Below are 13,722 nucleotides of genomic sequence, written 5' to 3' on the forward strand. Positions count from 1 at the left end.
CAACCGTACAAGACGCGATTGTACGAATCCCGCGAGATTCCCCCGTTACTATTTGCTCTGCGTTCCCTCTGTTTGGTGATGTCCTTATAAAAGCGGGTACAAGGACTACGGGCTTCCACTGCTCCTTGCTAATCAATTATGCGCATCTCTACGATATACTGCATTACGTCATCAATGAACTGCCACTGCAAACACTGCTGTTCACTTTGTTAAGCATTTTTAAAGATAGTTAAAGAGACTTCATCGTTGACTATGTAAACATACTTACAACAACGCTTATCTGATATTGCCACTCATCTCGCACTTTATCTTCATAGCAAGGGACAAAAATTACAGATCGCGCAGAGAAGGAGTAAGGAAAACATGTCGACCGCAGCAACAACACGAAGACCTCGGAGCGTCAGTGCACGTATTGGCAGAGGACTTCGCGCCAGCTGGAATACCACCATACCGCTCGGGAACTCACAGATTCACCCCTCCGAATCCCGGGGATACATAGTTGACTCCAACTTTCTGATCCCGCGTGTGCGCGACCTGGAATCGGAGTTCCAGCGCGAGCTCGGAAAATGTCTATTCGAGAGAACGGTGCAGTTTGCCGAGGAAGGGGCAGCGGCCGAGGCCTTACCGACGCAGAGAGACTCCAACAACAATGTCGGTACCCCGAAGAGCAATCGGTCAGTGTCTGTTCACGATTTGAGTTCCTTCAGTTCTGGAGCGGGAGCGAATCGCGAGTCGGTGAGATTCTTTGATAGCAGACGATACCTCAATGTCAGACCCACGCGATGCACGTCCGCACTCGTGCAGAAGAACGAACGGTTCGACACGTATTTTGTCAGAGGAACTCTGGATAAGTACGCCGTCGCCAACGCTATGGGTCCGGTGACGTCCCCGCACCCTGCGATCGGAAAAGACTTGCATCGTGTGCAGATTGCCAGTAAGGGCAACTTGAGACCGTTCTCTGTTCGGGAAGCCTTCACGGACAAAGAGAAGGAGGAGGCGCCGGAAGAGTATTGGAAGCAGAAGGCAATCGAGGAGAAGGAGAGAAAGGAAGCCGAGGAGAAGGCGAGGAAGGAAGCCGAAGAGAGGGCGAGAATTGAGGCCATCGAGCGGGAAAAACGGGAGAGGGAAGAGGAGAAACTTAGGTTGATTGAGGAGGCGAGAGCGCGGAAGGAAGCCGAGGAACTCCTGGCGTTCGCGCGCGCGGAAACGGAAGTGATCAAGGCTCAGCTAAGCGAAGTTGAAAAAGCGCGAGACGAGGCGTTGACGAAATTAGAAACTCTGTCCACAATGTCAACGACTTCCAAAGGCAAGGGAAAGAAAGGAAAGTCGAGTGGCAAAGGAGGCAAAGGCAAGGGCAAGGGTAAAGGGAAGAAAGGGAAAGGGGATACCTCGGATGCAAATTCAGACGTTAGTAGCGTGTCCAGGAAAAAGGCGGGAAAGACAATTTTGAAGAGCGGCGACACAGACGACAACTCGAGTACGACGGACAGTAAGAAAGTGACTTTTAAGGAAAAGCTTGTTAGTACGAAGGCGATAAGCCCCAGGGGGAATCGGGCCAAGTCGCCGAAGTCTGGCGGGAAAAAGAAAAATTTCCCGGGGAGTTCCAGGAGCAAAAGCGGCAGCGCGAAGGTGAAAGGAAAGAAAAAGAAGAAGAAATCCCCGGAACCCCCTCCCGTTGAGGAAGCGCCACCACCGCCGGTGGTAGAGGAACCGCCTCCTGTCGTTAGTCTGGAGGAAAAACTACCGAAGAAGCCCAAACCAATAGTCTTGGACCAGCCGCCAATGTTTTGCTTAGCCACTGATTATAAGACCCGGCAACAAGTTGTTGAGGAATGGCTCTATCTAAGATCCTGCAGCGCGTATCCAACAGATATGCCCCTTGAATGAGGATATTCGATCGACTCAGAACGATATATCGATCGTCATTGACAAAGAGAAACGTCTTTTACAAAGACAAATGTCACGCAGCTAGCAAACAATAACTGAATGTTCAATCGTAATCAAGTATGGATGGTGTAACAGAATGTATTGTTTAAAACAGAAAAGACAAACATTGCAGCTAAAGTACTAGTTACCTCAGCCATGTTGTCTATTGGACTTGTGTAGGATTGACATTCGAACGATGTGGGTCTGATTATTTTAGAAATCCATGTGGGACCTGTACGAGTTTCAAAGTAAATACGTATTCGAAGACTATCGTAAAGGCATACACGATTATGGAGGTTCACTCTACGAACTTCGCAGAACGCAATACTGTATTAAATTCTCGGCATTTGTCGCGAATAATGATAGTGTTTTCTCTATAAACCACCAATATGCACCTGAAAATCAGTCCTTGATAACGTCACCAAAACTCGGTCATCGTCTGAATTCGAGGCATGTCCCTGTGCATATAGCATCACGCCATGATATAGGGTTTTGTATTAATTGGATGAAATACACCTGCCTAGCTCAATCTATGTCAATATTCTTGTGGTGATAAACCATTATGTAAATATTTTGCTGTATCATCAATAGAGACATATTTGGTTGGTATAGCTTTTGTAGGAAAAAAAAAAAAAAAAACTGGCCCGATTTGAACGAGGTAATGATATGCTGAAATAAAGTTTGTGGGTATGGTATAGGTGACATGTAATTTTGCTATACCTGTACAATATGCATGGTATGACGAGATGAACGAGAAAATGTGTGTCTCACCTTGAAATGCTACTTTTATGCATTTATTGGTTAAAAAAGCAGGGTGACAAATGTTTTTGTGTATTCCAGATATCATACGAGATAGAGACGTGCATCAGCACAAAATCCAGAATATCATTACTGTAGTATGTCGTCTAGGCACTTAATCATAGGATCCTCAGTTCGAGTTCTTGTCGTAGATCACCCTCTCGAGACAGGATGATTTTCTCAAAACGTTCCTCATGACCCAAGGGCGAAAGTTATTGCTCAAAGATGCTTGGGATAATAATGCAAGTTTCCTTCTATATAAGATCTGCTAACACAGGGTTTAAGTATGCGACTATCGCCGACTATCATTACTCCGTAAAAACAAAAAATCGTTAAAATTACGAAACCAGATAATGACGTAATAGATGTAGATTACTGCTTAATGTTGCTCTATTTTGATACTGTGACCAGGCAACAGGAAATAATTTCTTGAAGGAGTTACACACAACGTTAAAATGTTCAACCATGTTCAAATGTGGTCCTTTTTTGGTAACTGTGTTGCTTCGAAAAGGGCGAACGATCTATCATGTTCTTTGAACATGTTGAAGCTACATGTATTTACCATAAGTACATGTTCATATCATTTTCGTTGGTCAACTCAGCGATTACCGGTACAATTTGTATAGAGTTTAATATCAGTTGAGTAAGAACGGCATGATCTGGCTTAAAGAGGTTTAACACTACGGCATTACACCGGGATATCGACATTTCTAAGTTGTCCTCGTTGAAAATTGAATTAGCTTTCCCGCGCGTCAGTAATCGCTGACGTGATTTCATATTTTACTTAACAATGTTTATGACCACGCAGACAGAATGAAAGTAATTGATCTATACTAAGATTAATGCCCTCGTCACCCATGGAGTACAATTTGAACAGATATTGTTTTATTAATTTGAAGTTTTATCTGTATCCCCTAAACTTGTGCAACAGGGTTATCTTGGCTTCATCTTATTTCTTTTATTCTTTTTATACGTTGACCGGATGTTTGTTATGAGATTACTTGGTGCTAGTAAAAATTATGATAAGGTCATGGGCTGAGGTCGTCTGTTTCGATCACACCATCGTAGACACGTGTATTCTGTAATTTACTCACGAGTATACAAATTCATAAGGTGGTTAAAATTGATCAGATTGAATGATGTCATTTTGTACAGCAAACGAACAACCGTGACAACTGAAGACTGCAATAAAAACGCATAGAATATATATAATACGTGTAAATATTAAAAGACATGAAAGCGTATACTGTACTTGTATGACAGTCATCGACAGTAGTGGGCAGTACACGTGTTACGTCGTATACTTACGTTCATAAGGTGATCTCTCTTAATTTTGAACGTATAAGCGATAAAGCCAGGAGGGCTCATACCAACGTGTGCTTCATATTTCCCCTTTTTACACGTCTCGAGGCGTTAGTGTCAATTTTATACGATGTAGTATTTATCTTTCGCGAACATTTTTAAATTCACGTTTTCCTGTAATGTTATAATGATCATGATTCGAATTCACCTGCAATTTCCCTCTGATAAACTAAATCGAACAAGTTGGAACTTAGATGGAAATTTGCAGATCAAACTTAACTTATGCAAGTTTGATAGCGATTCAGGCAACTTCGAAAATAACGATAAATCTGTGTTCACCTCATTGTAGAGTTAATAATCTCGTAAGCCCTTCGATATACGGCACATTCTAATGTCCTTTACTATGCTTGACTATGCAAGTTAAAGAACAGTTGATAACACTGTGAACTAACGCAGGATAGAGTCTTACAGAGTATATGTCAGATAAAAAATATTTCCCCCGCCAAACATTATCATGCTAGGATTTTGCCTGTTTAATGCAGTAAAATGATGTCATGAGTGACAGAAATATTCTGATAGAGAGTTGTAATTACATGTATATACAATGTCAATGTTTGATCAACGGGGATGGATGCAATAAATCAAATTTACAAAGAGTATATATCACAATGTTTGTTTGCCCTTGTTAATTAAGTGTGCATTTATTGTTTTGTTCACTTTCCCTTACACATAACCTTTCATATTCATCAACTCGCCTATATTCACTGAAGTATATTCACTATGTATTAATCATATATTTACTATGTTTTCATGATATTCACTATACAGGCCTATCAATTAAATCGCCCAGGGCCAATGACGGGTGTCTACGTAATCGCCATATCTTTGTCATCTCAGACCAGTAAACCAGTTTGTCAACTATTAAGTGAATCTATGCGCGATTTGGGCGCCTTCGCTTCAGTCTTCAACAGTTGAAGGTGCGCTCTGAATTCAAGGTCACATAATGAAACTCGAAACAAAATTATCATTGATAGCAGCGTGCAATGGTTTCGACTAGCGGACCATTAGCTAATTATTGGACCTGGGGCCCGTTGCATAAAAGTTACTATTATCATGTGATTATGGTAAATTTGCCATTCGATCAATGGTAACTTCCACGGAATTCTTGATTTTGACTGGCTGTTGAGTCTTGTTGCCATGGTATTTACCATTGGATGGCAAAGTTACCACAATTATAGTAACTTTTATGCAACGGGCCCCTGAGGTTAGGATTTCATTTTGTTAGTGTTTCCATGGCAGCTAAAATTCTTAGCGGTTGCCATCCATCTTACGTGACGCGTTATTAGAGGCAGCGGAGGCGACTGTTTGGTGATGATAAAAGCAGAAATAAAAGCAATTTTCAAATCCCGGCTTCGACATCCGTCTGAACATGCTCAATACTTGCACTCGGACATACCAGTAGGGCCTATATGGAGAAATAAATCAACTACGCTGTGAAGTGAAAATACATGTAAATCTGTGGTGTAGGTGTACCCCTTGAAAAGAATCTATGGTATTTTCTGCCACAACGACCCAAGTCCATGGAAGACCATTTCGAGTACACTAAAAAAAAACTTCATATCTTTTTTATTTGTCCAATAATATTCTATTTAACTGTGATGGGAAGCCAACATTGTATATACAAACTAGAACATAATACTATTATGACAATTGACATTTACATTAATTGTGGAGAGGCCATTTTGTGTGGTGGACTTGGGTCGTTCTTTGATTCATATGGACTTGGGTCGTTCTTCGATTCATATACATGATATTCTGCTATAGAGATGAGAGAAAGATGAGAGAGGGCGCTATAATATGAATGTAAGAATGACCCAAGTCCTTCATTCTTACATTGATATAAGATTTAACTCATTCATTTCAGGCACTTCCGGGGGTACTTAGGATTTATCATTTATACACAAGATGAGTCCATGCATAAGCTACAATTTCCCATGTCAAACTGAATTTGGCCAAAAATTGGACTTGGGTCGTTCTTATATTCAGGTCTTCATATATGGTAGAGGAGCACGATGTATACTTCACATGAAAGTACGTTTGTGTACTTGCAACCTGGGATGTCGACCAATGAGGCGCTTTTATCCACTTCATTATCCGATGATGAATACACTACATGTACTTGTATTTGCTAAGCTAAATACCCTGTCACTCGTACATCATTTCGTGTATGCCGAATTTCAGATCTATCGATTAATGTCAAAATGGTCTTCATAAATCTAGTGGGTAATCGGTCACTGCGCAGTCGCGCGACTAATGCAGCCTGCGAGGATCGAAATCTTTTATTGCCCGCAGTAACGGTACATCAAGTTGATTGATATAACTCCTCAATTTGACTAGCTACCGACGTACAATTTTGTGTAGCTATAATGAAATGTGTGTGTTTATGTAGATCACAATTTTGATATAACAACTATAACTGCCTTGCATATATTTCGCTGAAACCCTCCACACTCCATCGGGAGTTTTATTTTCCCCCTCAGGACAATATTTTCCCTTAAAACTACGCGCTTCGGGAAAATACACTCTTTTACAGTACACATCTGAAAGGGCAATATCTGTATACTGCCACAGGACTAATACAGTATAATTGAGGATCGATATGCGGCACTACTGCACTGCACACACATCTCATATGTGAACACGCCCTTGACATGACACGGTGACTGTGTTAAGTCTGCTGTAAAGTTCGCCCGTTGCGTTTACACAAAGTGTGCGTATGTCTGTACCGTGTATGTGTGTGTGTGTGTGTGTGTGTATGTGTGTCAGTGGGGCTATACTATTAAATATGTACAAGAGAACACTTTTTTTTGGGGGGGGAGGAAGAGGGGAGAGATACACAAGTTATTTCAAAACATATTTAAACTTTGGAGTATCAATCGACATAAATGTGTTATCACCCATTTCATCACTTCACAGGACTCAAAGGTCCCCAGCTATCTCAAGAGAGAGAGAGAGAGAGAGAGAGAGAGAGAGGGGGGGGGGGGAGTGGTGAAGCAGGTAATAATAAAAAGTACATTGTAAAAGAAAAAACAAACATACATACCAGCAAACTAGTATTTAGACAGTGAGCAGGGTAGGAATCAATAACACACTCGGACTCATTTGGCTCGTATGTATAATGTGAACATAAATGATTTTATTTCACTTGCTGGATAAGTTCCCAGATCTTTTCTCGTCTTTTCTTTTGTTTGGTTTTTTTTTTATTCAAAATTCCATAATGTTGTCTATGACAGATTCATAAGAAATCATATCGTATCGAGGATCTGCACCAACTGCCTCCTGAAAGTTCACAAAAGTTTGTCATGCTTCATACACGACCAAAAATCAAGTTTTATTCACAATAGATGCACACCGTGGTTTTTTCAACCGCCATTCTCACAAAGGACACATACGTCACTCATTCAGACACAAGTTTTGCATCATCCTACTTAAAATTCATAATATTCTTCCTCTTTTTTTAAATCTGGCAAAATACACATTTCTCTTTTTCATTTTCAAGTACTTAGGAATTAAGAAGAGATAGTCCCTTCAGAAGACATATTGTATGGTGCAGTCCTTACAAATATACACACATTGGAAAAACAATAAAATCATCAGAACATGAACTGACCCTGAAAATAACTCGACGCTCACTTCATTATTGTCAAAGTCGTTCAAATAAGCTCACTTAATACACAATATGATACAACTGAATCAAACGCGTTTTGAACCATTTCTAATTTTGTTGAAAGCAGACATTTTTGACATGAAATCTTTGTGTTTGGCTCCGAAACTCTAAATTTCATTTGCTTGCATAATATCGACAGCAAAGAATAGTTTCAGGAAATTTGACCATTATTATTCTTATAAATTCAGACATTTGCATACTCAGAACTCATACCTCACGCACACATTTTCACAATTCTTGTGGTCCCTCCCACTCACCCCACTCAAGAAAAGATACCAAAAAAAGTACAATATAGAAACTTTAACCGATGCCTTCAATAAAATTTGAAATGGCTCAAACGATGCAATACAGTGCGCTATGTACAAGCGTGTCGATCATGATACGCCGATATAGAAATGTATGTACATTTCCTTTAAATACTCACTATACTCAGTATGTTGAATTCACCTTTCAGGCATAAAGTTATGCGAACAACATGACAAGATTGGTACAAAAATAATTTAGCCAACTTCACCGTCTTTCTTTCTATCTTCCTTTTTTTTCAAATGTTTTTTTCTTTTTTCCCCATTTCCTTCTGGTGGCCTAAAATTTGAGACTTTTAGATACACAACAGCATGTGGAATATGACATATAACAATGCCCTCTGGTAGATCATTCCTTTGATCACATCGAAGAGCAAGCGAACGAGAGATTCTAGAACAATACATGGCCCTTTGCAGTCCAGACCGACTCCAAACATGCTAGATAAGAGAGATAAATGGCATTATGTTCTTCCATCCTAAGGAGTCTTCAAAAAAAGACAAAGATACAATTTTTTATGCTGGCACTATCCAAGGACAGACGGAGTTCCATATGATTCATGATAAAGGAGTACATTCATGTAAATATCAGGGGAACCACATTTTAACGAGGACCTAAATACAATGAAAATTACTTTGTTATATCAAGTTTTTCACTACATTTGGGTACAAAAACCAAAAATATACAAAGTTTATATGTGGACCTAAACACCACAATTATCTTGTTATATCAGGGGGTGTTTCATAAAGCTGTTCTTAAAGTTATGAACACCTTGAGAACGACTGGTGATCAGTTCTTGTGCTGAATTATTGAAATTCTGATAAGTATAGCACATAAGAACTGATCACCAGTCATTCTTAAGTCGTTCGTAACTTTAAGAACAGCTTTATGAAACACCCCCCTGGTTTCTCATATCTGGGAACAAGAAGCGTAAGAATATAAAGGGTTGGGACCTGCAAAATCCCCTCAGAGGTGTTCTGGTGTATCTGACCTCTTTACAAGTTTTCACTTGTATAATCCATCTGTAGCCACAAGATAAAAAGGTGCCACGAGTGTACGCGTATGCGCGTGTAATCAATTCAAAAACAAAACCCGACTTCTACGAGCTTTTCAGCGCCCATCCGTAGGCACAGAATGACACGCGAGTGTGCCCATCTACTACATGTGTGAAAGTGCGAATGCGGTGAACAGATGCAGTGAGGGGGTTTTGTGGCAGTGCAACACATTACATTTACATTTGATCTGTTTGAGGGGCATTAAGACTTGATTTAAAGTTTTGATATTTCCTGCTCGACTCCATCTGAAGCTAGTGGACATCATCGGAAGTACTAGGTTTCTCATCGTCCATCAGAATGATGAAATTCTGTGACCCGACTGCAAGTAATTCTCAATCAAAATATATCATTATTAAGTTATTACTATTACCACCATTATCAGCATCAATTTTATCATTATCATATCTTTCACATCTTATTCAGCATTTCAGCAAAGGTACGAGCAGTACAGGGATAGATACCAAATAAGTACAATACAGAAATTTAAAAGATAAGTAGTGTTTGAAATTAGCTTTCATGAAAGCTGCCACAAAATTCTAGAACTCCCTAAAGGACTAAAAAATCCAAAAATCCTCCCATAACAAACAAACAAGCAAACAAACAAACAACACATGGGGAAATGCCACGGCCATGATATTGGGGGGGGGGGGGGGGGGAGGGTGTAAAAAGACTAGATATGTACCTGTGACTACAGATGGTACACTCTCATCACAAAAACAAACTCCTTTCGTCCCTTTTTGTGCCTGTCCGCTTCGATGAAAAACAAAGGAAATACAACCGAAACAAATGCACACACCACTTGACCTACACAATTTCTCTGCAGCAAATCAATTCTCGACACCATACACAAAATTCTTCTGCTACTGAGCGGAGACCGAAAGGCGGCCCTAGGCATCATAGGCTGACTCGGCCAATCAACACACATGGATGAATGATGCAGATCATTCTTTTGGTCACATAAACAAAGACATAACACGTAAGACATGATACAAACAATAATACAATTTCTCCTCTCTCTCTCTCTCTCTCTCTCATTTCTTTTCTTTTTATACAATCTTACACACATAGCAAATATTTTGCTATGAAAATATATATGACACACTTGCAAAACAAGACAAAGAAATCTGAAACAAATGAAAGTATATTCCCCTAATATCAACGTTTTGACTATTGTTCGCCTAAAAGTTCTACCCCCCCAAAAAAAACAAAAAAAAAAAACAACAACAAAAAATATAAAAAACCTGTCACAAAAGCAACAACAAAAAACCCCCCCCCCCTCCCCCCCACCAAAAAACAACCTATAATAATAGCTTATGAAAGTCTTGCCATACTTTACTACATTTCATGGATGGTTAGTTTTACAGGATGTGTCCTGAATGTTTGTTTCCGCTTATCATAAACAAAAATGTGTATTTCTGCTGTCAAATGCTGGGGATTTCCTACACAGCTGACGTTAAAGTTGGAGAATTTGCTAGCTCTGATAAGTGCATTCCAAGGAATAATTTTTTTTTTTTCTCCGGGGTACACACCAGCATCAAGATGGCACTTGTGTGTGTGAATTGAACATGAAACCCACGAACGGCGTACCACAAATACGACACTGCCTGCCCCTTACTTGCATTGCTTGTTGCTAGTTGAATGCACACATTTCGCAGTCACACTCTTGAGAGTAGACTTAGATTAATGCCTGAAAACATGTTCCCGACGACATCACACATTTAAAGTCGAGAGGCAGAATAGCATGAGAAATGTGTCCACCCTGAAGAAACTGCTCCATGTTGGAAGTCTACGGCAGTCACAGTCATAACAGTCCATCATTCCAACATAGTTATCAAAAGCTGTAGCTGAGGAGGGTCAATACACCGGAGAATCGATAGACCGAAGAGTCAATGAACGAAAGTGTCAAGGAGCAGCAGATATTGGCCCAAATGGGATGGTAAAGCAGTCATACTCCCATCTCTCGCAATCAGACACTCCTTTCTACGATGCCTTAGTCCCACAAGTAGACATCCAACGCTGCTTTGGGGGCCGGAAAAACAGGACGCAGAGACAGCCGGACATATCACAAGAGCCAAATTCACACCTCGATTGAGACAAATCAGCACTACTGCCCAAGTATGAGAGGGCACTCAGTTCCAATGTCGGGCCCTTCTTCGGGCACTTATAACCGCTCCAACAATTTGTCCCCTCTTTTTGCATTGTTGACAGTGCAACAATGAGACAAACTGGGAAGGCAGGGGGAGGGGGAAACACTACATTCTGTTTCAACTTTATGGAACGTCCCAAGAGGCTATACAATCCTACATCTACAAAAGTACTATTTCATTCTACATATGGGTCAGCACAACCCTTCATCTTTTTATGCACGCAGCCATGTCAAGAAATACATATCGTTTCTTCTGTTTCTGTTTGCGGCATAGCCATGAATATATCAAACTGGTACATTTACCTCATCATCATGCATCTCATGAAGATTGCTTTGTGCAGGAAGAGGCAACAGTCCAGCTAGCAAAGGTTTGTGCTTAAGGTGGTGTACTGTATACGCCAAATATTTCGTGATGTTTTTATTTTCGCGAATTTGGTAAGTCAGGTGCTATTCACAAAATTAAAGATACAAGAAAATATCGACTCTGATCACACTAAGAATGTGACAAACGCGTATATATTTCTCCGTTCAGTACAGGACTCCACGATCGGGAATTTAAGCACTCGCAAAATCACCGCGAAGTTCCGAAATTTAGACTGGCGAAATACATGGCGTATACAGTAAGTGATGGGATACCTGATTACCACGGTGCTACTGACATCTTAACTCTGATATTTATATATATATATATATATGGATGGATGAATGACATAGAATATCCCTGTCACATATGAACCTGCATGGTAAAATATGAATATATATGTCTGATGTTTTTAAAACAGGATCCGTAGTGATGTGTGAAAATATCACCACTTGTAAATAATGAATGGTAGTTAAATGTTTTCAGTTTGTTGCCATCAAGCTACTGTAAGCTGTCATTCTAACTGTATTGCAGAGTCTTTAAGTACATGCAATCTATATGTACATGTGATCATGACACATCATAACACACAACTGATGGTGAATACACTGGTTCCGGCACGGGCGTCCAGCCAAAAGCAGAAATGTAGCGATTGTCCAATGGTGAAAAGAGCACAAATCCACCATTTTCACGTTCGGCCAGTGGAAATCGCCGAGACACGATAGGACATCTCTGCGGACGCGCCAGCTAATACTTTCAAAGCACTTACTGCCGTATTGCAATGGCCCTCGAGTATTTCCAGTAGATGGGACTGTGGCCAGAAAGGAAACAAACGGCCTCCAAAATCAGCCAGCAAAATGAAAGGAGATGTGAAAGGCAGAAAGTCAATATTCATCTCATGCGCTCTGTGGGTCAGGCAGGACGATTCTTCCACTTCACCTCCCATAACGCAAACCAAAATATACCACTGCATACTGACTGTTAGAAAAGCTGGTCAGTTTGAGGGACCCGGGGGGAACTACCATACTTTGTGCAAAGGCAAAGGCTGAGAATACACATTGCTATTGTGTTAATTAAAAAATGGCTCCCAGTGTTCAAAACCCCCACCCAGCCGAAGCAGTTCCTTGCAACATGTTGGCATCGCTATGTGCATTACTGTTAACACAACTACATCTCAATAGCTACGATAAAAAAGGAAAACCACACACACAAAAATAAAAAAGATCAAACATCTACTTTGGCAACACCCTAAAAGTTCATCTATCAGGCCAGTTATGCTTTCACGAGGCACAGTATAGGAAACTCTGATTTCTCTTTCTTCAGTTATCCCCCTACCAGACAAGATTGTGTAACATCATGACTAGCAACATGATATCCAATTCCCTCTCCCTCAGGGCAAAAGCACAGCCACAAGCAACCATGTGAATTTTATTCAAAACTGTCGTTTGGTCTCTAAAACTTCCAGAAAACAGCATGTGAAATGGGGCCCTGTTATGAGTTGCTCTTTGTCACAAGTGGACAGCATTTTCTAGGGTCAGAAATGCCGAGAAACCCACCCTACCTGTGCCAGTTCACACCATACACTTCACGGCACGAACGGCCGTCAAACTAAAGGACGCTTGTCAAGTTGCTCTCTGCACGCAAAGTGTTAGGTATTGTGAAGACGGCCAACAAAGCAACTGAGCCATATGTACTTGCTTACACATTACGTTCTGAAGTACGATTGATAATGGCGATTGTGGTAATCATCAGCATGTATGCATGCATGTGTGCACCACTGTATGTATATTGTATGTAGGTTTCCACGATTGTATTTGAACAATGTATTTTTTGTTGTGAACCAGTGAAAAACAAATTTCTGTTTTCATGAATGAAGAGACAATAATATCCTATCGTATCATATCATATATCATATCATATTATGTTATACAAATAATGAATGTTTATGAGTGCAATGGACAGAATATTTCATGAGGTGAAAGATGAAATGATCCATTCAACGAGGGGCACCAAACATTTCATCTTTCACCGAATGAAATATTCTGTCCATTGCAAGAATGAAAAACATTTATTATTTGTTTTATATAACGCCTAAAATAGATCCTTG

At 40.3% G+C, this 13,722-nt stretch overlaps 1 protein-coding gene across 1 annotated transcript; it reads left to right on the forward strand.

Moving 5' to 3' along the window:
• Nucleotides 1-363: 363 nt before the first annotated feature.
• On the forward strand, nucleotides 364-1,922 carry LOC139715522 (uncharacterized). Its single transcript, XM_071627092.1, has one exon. It carries the CDS (start codon nucleotides 364-366, stop codon nucleotides 1,885-1,887), a length of 1,524 nt encoding a protein of 507 aa, XP_071483193.1. The 3' UTR covers nucleotides 1,888-1,922.
• Nucleotides 1,923-13,722: the final 11,800 nt, after the last annotated feature.

Source organism: Diadema antillarum, unplaced genomic scaffold, assembly GCF_040938485.1.
Source record: "Diadema antillarum isolate AM-2024a unplaced genomic scaffold, OU_Dant_1.0 scf00000006, whole genome shotgun sequence".
Taxonomy (NCBI): Eukaryota; Metazoa; Echinodermata; class Echinoidea; order Diadematoida; family Diadematidae; genus Diadema; species Diadema antillarum.